At 43.5% G+C, this 11,019-nt stretch overlaps 2 protein-coding genes across 4 annotated transcripts in view; one reads left to right on the top strand and one right to left on the bottom strand.

Annotated features, from left to right (window-relative positions):
- Positions 1 to 8,068, bottom strand: part of map2k4a (mitogen-activated protein kinase kinase 4a) — a 9,500-nt gene extending 1,432 nt beyond the window's left edge. The window contains exons 1-11 of one of the 3 annotated variants that reach the window (XM_035615874.2): positions 7,539 to 8,068; positions 6,594 to 6,629; positions 5,905 to 5,937; positions 2,818 to 2,920; positions 2,519 to 2,693; positions 2,269 to 2,388; positions 2,053 to 2,172; positions 1,894 to 1,945; positions 1,648 to 1,775; positions 338 to 415; positions 35 to 183 (exon numbers count right to left, since the gene is read on the bottom strand). In XM_035615874.2, coding sequence (XP_035471767.1) covers positions 35 to 183; positions 338 to 415; positions 1,648 to 1,775; positions 1,894 to 1,945; positions 2,053 to 2,172; positions 2,269 to 2,388; positions 2,519 to 2,693; positions 2,818 to 2,920; positions 5,905 to 5,937; positions 6,594 to 6,629; positions 7,539 to 7,695 — 1,151 coding nt within the window. In that variant the 5' untranslated portion in view covers positions 7,696 to 8,068. The remainder of the gene's footprint in view (positions 1 to 34; positions 184 to 337; positions 416 to 1,647; positions 1,776 to 1,893; positions 1,946 to 2,052; positions 2,173 to 2,268; positions 2,389 to 2,518; positions 2,694 to 2,817; positions 2,921 to 5,904; positions 5,938 to 6,593; positions 6,630 to 7,538) is intronic. The other 2 variants (XM_035615876.2, XM_035615875.2) reach the window with 2 other exon arrangements.
- Positions 8,069 to 8,800: 732 nt separating this feature from the next.
- tmem220 (transmembrane protein 220) lies at positions 8,801 to 10,708 on the top strand. The gene is made up of 6 exons (XM_035615986.2): positions 8,801 to 9,309; positions 9,397 to 9,426; positions 9,519 to 9,579; positions 9,814 to 9,937; positions 10,039 to 10,098; positions 10,214 to 10,708. Exons 1-6 carry the CDS (start codon positions 9,190 to 9,192, stop codon positions 10,344 to 10,346), a joined length of 528 nt encoding a protein of 175 aa, XP_035471879.1. The 5' UTR covers positions 8,801 to 9,189; the 3' UTR covers positions 10,347 to 10,708.
- The last annotated feature ends 311 nt before the right edge of the window (positions 10,709 to 11,019 follow it).

Consider the following 11,019-nt stretch of genomic DNA (forward strand, 5'->3'; position numbering starts at 1 on the left):
TGCAAAACACACTGCAGCTTTTTCATTTTCTCACCACAGGTTGACAAAGGCGATGAACTTGGGGGAGAAGCGCCTCTCGTCCGAGTTGCTGAGCTGCGGAGGGTCTCCTCTCACCACCTGGGTCAACTGGTCGAACACACTGTTCCACTTGGGGTAGGGGAACCGTCCCGTGGCCAGCTCGTACTGAAACACATCACAGACACTTCCAGTGAGTGTTTCACATGTGAAAGGAAAACCAACAAGGTTGAAGTTTTAAGTCTTCGACAACCTCTATGATCTCAAATATAAATATAACTCGTCTCACCAACAGAGTCACGGCGACAGTATTAAGACTCACCAGTGTGATTCCCAGACTCCAGACGTCGGAGCGGACGTCGTAGCCTTGCCTGGACGCGCTGGGGTCTATTCTCTCCGGCTGCAAATTGGAGCAGAAAAATCAAGCTTAGAAAATTTCAGTAAGCAGCCAAAGAGTCCAAACTGGATTTCGAAGAGAGATACTAGCGCTGCACATTGTTCTGTGCTCGCCTAGATTTGGAAATATGAGATAAAATGTCTTGTTTTCTTTAAAGTTATTTACTCGTTTCCATCATTGAATTTATCAGAGACGAGAGTACTAAATGATGTCGCTGCAGCGTGGACAGAACATGGGGTCGCTCAGTTGGTTGCGGTTTGCAACTTAACCACCAGATGCCGCCAGAAAATTACAGATGACACACTGGGGTAAAAAAAAAGAAGAAAAAAAAGAGACTTAAATAGTTTTGCTTTTCTTAAAAGCCTTTTCTTCGCTCTGATGAGGTCATCAGAGAAAACAGGTGTTCGGGGGACGAGACGAACTCTCCCGCTTCCTCCTCTGGAGAATAACACGGAGCCAGCTCATCACCGCTGGGCATGTTTTCACCTGCACGACGGAGATGCCATCGGCTCCGCAGCTCTCTCACGCACGCACGCACGCACGCACGCACGCTTCCCTCATTTCCTTGCCTCTGCTCAGCGACTTCTGTCAGTTCTGTTCGTTAACGACCTCGTGTTCAGGTCGTCACCTAAAATAATAGTAATGGTCATGACAAAACTACTGCTTCTATAAATGTGCCCATATCAGCTGAGCCCGCAGTGTCCGGCGGCGCGGCGATCGAAAACACCCGGCGAGCGCGTCGGCTGTAAACAAGAAACTGGAGCTGAGATTCCTGCGGCCTGAGTTCACAGCCGCAGGACACCGCCTCCGCTGCCGGGAGACTCCGTTCAAAACCGAGTCATGACTGAAGCACCAGGCCGCGGCGGCGTGGTGCTGGACGTGCGGCCGAGAACTCACAGTGAGGGTCTCACCAAATTTAGAATGGAAAGTGCTGTGGGGTGAGCGGGGGAGGGGGGTGATGACGTAACCCCGAGGCAGAAAATATCCTGGAGTGATGACGACACGGTGAGATCACCTCTTTTTTGAAATACTACACACACGCACACACACAATACACACACAACACACACACTAAAAAGGACTGATTGGTCATTTATGTATATAATAAAGCTTCTGAAATGTAAGGATCTGATGCTTTTCAATATTTTACCATTTTTTTTTACCGTTGATCAGGCAAATATACATTTTATTATTATAATATTTCTGCCCCCTCCCCCCGCTACACCCGTGCTTACCGCCATGTACGGCCTGCAGCCTGCATCTCTGGTTTTGGCGATGGAGTCCACCAGCTGACCGCTGATGCCAAAGTCACACAACTTTATGTTGCCGTTCCTGTCCAGGAGGATGTTCGACGGCTTAATGTCTGAAAGTGAAGATGACGGGGAAAATGCTCCGTTAGAGAAAAGACACGTGAAGCTGTGAGTTAAAAAAATAGATAATAAAAAACAGGACAAGGAAAGTGTCTGGTATTTTTTTCTTACCTCTGTGTATAATTTTCAAGTTTTCTTTTAAGTGGTTAAGGGCTTTCACAGTCTGCAAAAACACCAAAACAAACACGTTAGTAGCCGCAGTGGACAGCCACGCTTCTTTTCCTTAAAAGAAAGAAAGAAAAACGGGATATAATCTTCACGGAAACTTACAGCTAATGTTATTTTTCCTAAAATTTCTTCTGGAATCACTTCGTCTAGTGAGCAGTACACAAATTTGTAAAACTTGTCTAAGGAGATAGCCATGAGTTCCATACAAATCCAACAGTCACCCTGAAACACAAGAGAGCAAGAGTTGAAAAATAATACTTTACGTTGGGAAATATGAAAAGAATGGAAAAAACGAAACAAGCTGTGACTCGATCGCACCTCTCTGAACAGAGCGCCGTAGAACTGCACGATGTAAGGACAGTCGCTGCTCCTCACCACCACGTCCAAGTCCATCAGCAGCTGCTTCTGCTCCTTCTCGTCAACCGTTGAGCGAATTCTCTGGGATTCAAAAGAAAAAAACACACACACCACACCAAGTTCTGGTCACACTGTGAAACTGTCGGAGGGTGCAGGTACCTCTGCTCCCATGCCCCGCCCCCCGGACCAAAGACGGGTGGAAGACGATCACCTTGACCGCCATGATCTGGTTACTCGGCTTGTGCACCATCTTGTTGACGGAGCCGTAAGCCCCTCGGCCGATCTCGCCCAGGTCTTTCAGGTCCTCGGCCGTGAAGTCCCAGTGCTGCTCCGCGGAAATCTTCAACTTCCCTGACGACTCGATGCTGTGCGTCCTCAGCCTCTCTCTAAAGAGAACAAAGCCCCCCCCGGGAGATTGAAAAGCACGTGTTTAAAAAGAAGAAGATCATAAATGAATATGGTGCGTCTGGCCTTCTTTTGGAGGGAATCGACTGCTTGAGGTCCACTCACATGTGCGGGTTCTGGAAAGGCGGCCCGGCCGTGTTCAGTGTGAACCTAGTCGTGGGTTTGATCGGGGGGTTGGCAAAGTTCAGCTTCAGGGCTTTGCGTTTACCTGACCGGTGACAGGAAACGGCAACGTGGTCAGAGTTTAAAAACCGATGCATGAAAAAAAACGCTGAGAAATTGAACAAAAGGAACGAGCAAAATGAAAAGGTTCAGAGCGAGACAAGTGACGGAGGACACCGCAAACCATGAAGTGAGATACTGGGAGGAATGGATTTAAAAATGTTCTCAAATACCACGGATGTCATGCTTTTTCCACAAACCAAAGGGACAAGAACTTCTGCATCTCCACGTCTGTGCTGCGACATTTCTAAAAAAAGACATACTCACCCATAAGTCTGGGATTACGTCTGGTGAGCTTTTATTTTCTTATCGTAACAAATCCCATGAAAAGACACAAGGAAATCACTGAGCCTGTTCAAATCAAACTAGGTTTGTATCTTCAGTGGCGAAGAACCGGCATTCAGCTGAAAACCACAGACTCTGGAAGTTTTGAAGGACTTTCCATGGGATTTGTGGACAGAAAGAAAAATCCAAGTTCTAATCTGATCCTACGTTTTCCGCCCAGTCCGTTAGTTTGGTTGTTTGGTTGTTTGTCTGCAGGATTACACAGAAACTACTTAACGGATTTCCACGAAAACTTGGTGGAAGGACACGACACGGGCCAAGAGAGGAACCCGTTGGATGGGAGAAAGGGTGATGGGGGCTTTTCTTAACAATTTCACAGATTTACCCCAAATAACATGTCCTGGATCTTGATAAAACCCCCAAAAAAGTTTGAAACCTGCTGCGTATTTGAGAAGAACTGATTCAACTTCATGATGATTTTGGGGGATGTAGTTTTGTAGACATTTGCCGTCGGACTGGGATGCATCATATAAAGATGTGTCCCTTATTTATTATACTCTCACTGATATAATTGTGCTAGACAAAAAAATAATACCTTTCAATACTATGCAACATAATTCACAATTTTTTTTATGCTGTTTTAAATTTTCTCAAATTTTTTTTCTGCATTGTTTATTCTGTAGAATAGAAGATGTCATATCGGTAAACATAAGCGCCGACTGTGAAAAGGCTCATGTAACGGATTCATCGGTCGGGCTCTAGTTTCGTGTTGCAAATGTAGGATTTAAAGCTAAAGTGTCACATTTGGGACCTGACACGTCGGCAACTAAGTGTCAATTATGTGGGGAAATATCACATTTCCATCATCTCACCTGTTCCAGCTGCAGCCTGACACATTCATGTGTTCATCTTTTTTAACCTAACAACACCCACTTTTCTTTTCTCACCACTTTCTGGCAGTTGCAACCTACACGTGAATATCCCTCTTCATTTGACGCACAAAACAAAAACCCCCCAGAAAAAGCAGCATGCTGCCAAAACCCCCACACACCTACATTCACAGATGCAAACACACAAACCCACCACAGGTCAACGGGGAAGAAGATAATAATAATAATAATGATAAATATATATATATATATATCTCGACGTGGACATGCTTTCTCAAGGCCAACTGCTTTGATTTCACCTTGAGCCGCAGGACGAGCGCTCCGCAGCTTGCTCCGCCCAGAATACCACAAGAATGCGAGTGTGAATTCCAGCGAGCCTCAGTGGAAAAACATCGCTTGAAATGACAACAACTTTTCTTCTTCTTCTTTTTTTTTTTCAGTGTGCGCGCCTTGTCTCGACAAGCAAGTGCGATGTTCAGAAGTGCACCCCATGCCAAAAAGAATAAAAACAACAACAAACCAGTTATAAAAAAATGTTTTAAAAAGGGTTTTGTGACGACACTACAGGCGTTACTTCTGCTTGTTAGTGACACACTGTGAGGTAGAGCTTCCATTCAGTGGTTTTAATTTAGAAAAAAATCATTTCTTTAGTTGGGAAAAAAACTCGGGAGTTAAAATCACATCTGTAGCTAAAATGTCAATGGAAGCTCTGAGTTTTAGGCTTGTGCCGATGAGAACGAATACACCTCACCTCAAATTGCTTTTGACAGGAAGTGACTCAATATATAAGACAATAAATTGGATTTTTTTAAATTTCTAGTTGGAGATTTTATTAATCCTGCAGATTGATCCTCTCCTTCATCTGAGCTGGTCATATGAAGCATTGACTCAAGCTGCCTTCACGTGGTGTCGGAATTATGGTAAATACGAGTTGCCGACTTGGAAATTGCACACGAACACCTAGAACTGGGACCCAGATGAATTTGAATACGGTCTGGATCTCCTCCATCGGGAAGTGATTTCCCTCCGGCAGAAAACTTGATGGTCCAATCACAACCGACTGTCTGATAATGGGCGGGGTTTATACCATGACGCGGATGGAAAAAAACTTTTGTAAACAACCAAGATGGCTGTCGCTGATGAACGGGCGTTTGACTTAAAAGTACCCGATATCTTCAAATGTCACGCCTGTGTCTGTTGCTAACGCCTCTTGGAAATTGAAAATGAACCGCGAGGTCCCAGACACGTACGCATTAGGCTAACGAACGCCCGTTCAAGTCGTAATCACGAGTGGGGGGAAACTCTGACACTGAGATAATTTTGTCGCCCCGAGTTGGGGCGACCAGAATCTTTCAACACGGCGGAGAAGAGGAACATTTTAACAGTATTTACAAGTATAAGCTGTAACCAAATATTAATCTGTAATCGATGTAGACTTGACAAGTGCTACTTATCGTTCTTTCCATAACAAATGTACTATACCGCGGTGCAAAGTTATTACATTAGCCGACGTGACCTTGTCCACAGTTGCGTTCCTTCGTCCTGATACGAAAGCGCTCGAACGTGACATTCTCGTAATTGCGAGACCTCACGAGCGTGGAATAGCGGAATCTTCCGACTAGCACTTGAAGGCAGCGTTATCAGCTATACCGGCACAAGCCTACGTCGAACCGATCGTCAGTCTCGCCTTGGATTAGTTTGAGAGCAGCAGGACAGACTCCCCCATACCAGACTGTCAGTCAGGAAACAAAGGGATGAGAACTGTTGGTGCTGAAGCAAAAGAGGTGTGGCTTACTTGGGGGCGCTCCAGACAGGTTTATCTGAAAGCCTACAGAGGTGAGAAGAGAAGCCTTTTTATTTTTCTTCACACTTTAACCTTCAGTCTGTCGGCTCGTTCCCTCTTCCTGGACAGACGTCCGAGATTTAATGTGGCATCCGTTGGGGGAAAAAAAGAATCTTGCAGCTAAAAAAAATCACAGGAATTGGCCTTGCGTTGCTAAGTTACCAAAAAAACAACAACCCACTGGCGCATCCTGTTGCAGCAGATTTAATGCATCACCTGCATGAGCATGCGCACCAACATTTACGACACAGCTACGAGCAAAATGATAAAATGTTGATTTGACAAAACACAAAAAAAGGGAATCTAGAGGTGAGTGTCAAATGATCACGGTGAAATGGTTTTGCAAGGGAAAACGTATGAGGGTTTGATAAACAGTTGGCTTGAAATCAAATCTTAAAATACATAATCTCGGGACAGCTCACCATCATTCAGCACCGTGTCGGCAGTTAGGAATCAAAGAGGTTAGGCAGCGTTAAGGTCAAAGTTGAATGAAGTTGATGATTATCAAAAGTATTCATGATCACAGAGTTGTGCAAAAACGTCGAAATCTAAAAACTTGGTTTGGCATCATCATCAATCAGATATGATGAACAATGATTCTTCACCTTACGAACTGAATTAAAATGGAAGTGTGTAGCTACCTGTTTCACTCTGACATCTCCAGCAGGTGTTGGACTCTGAAAGATGAAAAGAGACATTGTTGATTTTATTTTATTTTTTACAAAAGCATTTGTATTAATATTAATATGCATGTAGATTTTCATCGGTGCGTGACGAATGAAGAGACCGGTTGAGAAGGTTTCTGTTGACAGGGCGGCCTCAGGTTTCACACTGAGCCGGGAACAACACCCCTGCTGCTCGCACTGTAGTTTCCAATAGGAAACCCACCAGACTTCATGTTAAAGTCCAGCAGTTTAGTGTATTTTTGTATATTCCTAACAATAAACACTTAGTGTACCACGAGTTTTTAATAATTTCTCAATCGTGAAGGTGTTGAGATGAATCCGGCTTGTTTCACATCAACGTACATCTCAGCGTGAGCAAGTGGAAACCATTGTTTTAACGTGGAGGACGAGTGCAGCTTCGTTTGGGAGCAGCAGACGTCACGGATGTCAAGGGAGCTGCGATTCATAATTCATAATGACACGACGGATTCAATCTATGCCGAATTGTGCGTAAGAACGTTATGTTTAAGGTTTCAAAAGGGAAATATGAATAATTGGCTTGTGTGACATGTAGTCATAGGTGCAAGTTAAAATTACTATTTTTTGTAACGGAGTCCGGCGATATTGTGCCCCCCCCCCTTCCAGACAAGAGAGAAATCAAAATGGCAACGAGGACATCAAATCATTTTTTTGAAATACATAAGATAATAATGTTGTTGTTTTTTCTATCCAATTGATGGACTCGGGGCATTTAAAGGTGAGTGTGCTCCTCCTGGGAGGAGGCTCCGGTCGCCTGCGAGTCTTTTCTCTGGGAGTAGCCTCGAACTGCCGCAGCTAACTGCTGCTAGCTTTAACCTTCACTGCAGCAGCAGCAGCCCCGCAGCGGACTCGTCCCTCGCCCCGCCCCGCCGCGTCACTTACCCTGCATGCTGCTCATGGTGGTGATGTGCTGGGTCTGGGACTGCGGGTGCTGGTGGTGGGCTGCGGGCCCCGCGTTGCCCCCGCTGCCGTTGTGGCCGCTCGGTGCCGTCGAGCTGTTGGGACCGGGAGTCGCCATTGTTGTGTGTTTGAATTCCATCAGCGGCGGCGGCGCCGGGGCTGCAATGCAGAGAGACAGACGCGGAGAGCGACTGGTCCACCCTCTCTCCTCCTCCTCGACGATCCCCTCCCTCGCTGACGGCGACGGGACGATATATCTCACGAGGCGTTACGTTGGATAGGATTGTTTAATTATTTATTTTGTTCGAAAAACAACTCCGGGGCTAAGCTAACAAGCTACCTGCGGTGGTAACGCGTTAACAAAACAAACATCCAGCTAGCTGTGCTAAGCTAACTGCAACTGGCTCGTCAGGAGGCTTCGCGACCCGCAATCAGCTGACTGACACTGACATGTCAACACCCACAGCCGCTACATGCTACTAGCATGCGACCACACCGGATGTTCGTGTCAAAATAAAACAGGAAACTGAAAAATAAAATAAAATAAAATAAAATTAAATAAAATTAAATAAATCCAATTAAAATTAAATAAAATTAGAGTCACATGAGTAATGTTAAATGATGCAATTAAATTGAATCGAATTAAATTAATTACATTATGTTTTATGGTCACAGGGTCAATGTTACATTTTGTAATCAAATTACATTAAAATATAATTAATCATATTCAATTATTATATTCATTATTATTAATTATTATAATTAAATTAAATTAAGGCTTAGGGTCACCGGGCCAATGTTACATTATGTAATTGAATTGAATCGAATTAAATTAAATCAAATTACATTAAGTTTTTGGGTCACAGGGTTAATGCTTCATGTTTTATTTGATTGAATTGAACTGTTGTTGTTTGCTCTTTTTTGTGAGGCAAAGTTTACTGCCTGAAATCAAATACATATTTCTACTGTCTCGAATTTCTGTAAGTCTTGTATTTTTTTGTTGTTTTTATACCTATCATGATCAAAATGTACCGAACTCACGTCCAGCAGTGATTTTGTTGTGTAAAGAGAAGTCGGAAGTAGTATTTCGTCATTACGGCTGCCTTGACGTCAATGCGGTTTTGGCGAAAATGCGCGCTCGTTTTGTTTTACAGGGCAGCCAGGGGGGGGGGGAAGCATCCATCCACATTTAATCTAATCTTATAATTCATATTATTCATCTGTATTCTTTTTATTTCCATTTATTAATATTTTTTTGTTCTGTAGTTAGTAAGTTCCGACTGTGCTATGATCACAAGCTTGTACTTCGGGGGGTGCGGTGCTAACAGTTATGCAACAAAAACTAAAACTAAAATGTTTGAAATCCGCTCACCGGGGAGGCCCGTGGGATTGAATCCAACTAAACGAATGAACTCGTGACCAGGTGTGTGTGTGACTCACCTGGCAGAAAACGTCTGTGCGAGTCGTAGTTTCTATCCGGACGGTGCAACCCCGGAGTTGGCGTGACGAACATCGAACACACCCTCGGTCTCTCGGCGGACGACGGGGACGCAGCGGTGCGCCTGCCTTCTGACGTCCTTACGTCCCGCTCGGGCGGGCGGGGACACGACGAGAGCCTCACAGAGAGGAAACAATGGGAGAAGTTTGTAAGGCCGAGGACGAGAAGAAGAAGAACAAGACATGGCTGCGGCTGATTTGGCGAATCTGCAACGTTTTCATGTCTGTATTCTTCGCCCTGGCCACATATGTACAGGTGAGGGCTTCTAACCCCGCCCACCTCAATCACATTTATAACTCGTGATCAATAACCTAACATGTATCTGTGTCTCCTTGGCCTCAGATCAATGATCCGGACGCAGGGTTGTGGATGGTAAGATCACCACCGTGCCTCATGTTATGATAATAATAATTAATATTATATTTGTACATGTGATTATTAGTTATTGTTTGTTTCTCTTGCAGGTCGGTTATGGTCTTCCTTCAGTGCTGTGTGCATGTATTGGTTTGGAACCTCACGTGACAGGTAGAGAAACGTGGTTGTGAAAATTAATTGCTGAGACTAAAAAATAAAAAAAGATCCAGCTGCTTTGTGACAGTTTAGCATTTCCCTGATTTCCACATGTTGAACTCTGCTCTCTAGTGCTCACAGCGCCACCCAGTGTCTGTTATATTTTATGTGTAATTTCACAAATAAAAAATTAATTTGCATGATTTCTATACATATATATATATTTTTACTGTTTTGTATTCATCGCAGAGACGTTACCCTGGAGGCGTGTCGCCGATCTGCACGTGATGGTTTCCAGTGCCGTCGTCGCCACGTTGGGTTGGACACTTTACACAGAGCGGATCACTCAGATCTTCCAGCAGGAGGAGGGCAGGTATTATTATTTCTGTTTTATGAGTATTAATCTCAGTGTAACATTTAGAACACTTAAATCACCACGAATGAGGCATTTCCCTTTTTTTCCTACCTTTTTAGAGAATTTTCTGGCCTCGCATTGACGGGTGTTTGGCTTCTCCTGTGTCGCCACACTGGAAGGTAACATTGAGACCAATCTTTGCAATCTTTGAATAAAAACCTATTTGAAAAAAGAAAAAAGATTTCTCATTGTGTCTGAGAGACTGACGCTGTTCTACTGTTTCCCTGTTGTCAGGGCTCCGGTCGGGAAGCTGAGAGTCTCCGCGGCTGTCTCCATCACCGTCTTCCCCTTCGCCGCCTGGCTTTACTACTACGTCAACAAGGAGCTGAGGTCCAACTGGCCGTCACACTGTAAAACCGCCATTTAGGATCCACCGCTCCTCGTCTGTTTCTTTGCTGATTAAAGGTTAATTCTGTGAAGTTGTTACAACTGTAAATCCTGCAACAGTTGATGCTGCGTGAGTAAAAAGTATTTGTAGTTGAAAGGGTTGTCACATTTCAAAGAAATATTTATATATTTTTCTATTGAACTGTATTGCATCAATATTACTAACTGCTTAACTATATTTCTCATTACAGTTCAATTGTAATTTTACATTTTGGACTGATAATAATCAGAGTGAATGTTATTAATTTTTACATCCACTCCGATAATTTGAAATAACTTTTAAATGAAGTGCAATGTGTAAATAATATAGAATGACGTGAAATAATAAAAACAATAAAGTTGGTCAGTGATTGCCCAATTTTTTTAAAAGGGAAATAAAAGAAGGGAAAAAATATGTACACATAAATATAGCAGCAGAGATCAAAAGGGACTGAGAAGATCATAGATCAGGAAAAAATATATATTAATACACATTTTCCTTTTATCATTCTGATCATCACGATCATAGAAGAATAAAAAAGATACTAATATATAAATATGTTTCCACTCTTTGAATAAAAATGTATTTTTAAAAAATGGGTTTAGGAGGAATATCCATTGTTTAAATGGATATTTCAGCCTCCAGGGGGCAGCAGAGGGACAGGATCATAGAA

The sequence above is a fragment of the Scophthalmus maximus genome, chromosome 17 (assembly GCF_022379125.1).
Source record: "Scophthalmus maximus strain ysfricsl-2021 chromosome 17, ASM2237912v1, whole genome shotgun sequence".
Lineage (NCBI taxonomy): Eukaryota > Metazoa > Chordata > Actinopteri > Pleuronectiformes > Scophthalmidae > Scophthalmus > Scophthalmus maximus.

Bases quoted from the DNA above. Each gene is read 5' to 3' on its own strand.
- tmem220 (XM_035615986.2), top strand. From the start codon at position 9,190: ATGGGAGAAGTTTGTAAGGCCGAGGACGAGAAGAAGAAGAACAAGACA. The intron at 9,310-9,396 runs GTGAGGGCTTCT...CCTTGGCCTCAG, and splicing joins CCCTGGCCACATATGTACAG to ATCAATGATCCGGACGCAGG. The intron at 9,938-10,038 runs GTATTATTATTT...CTACCTTTTTAG, and splicing joins TTCCAGCAGGAGGAGGGCAG to AGAATTTTCTGGCCTCGCAT.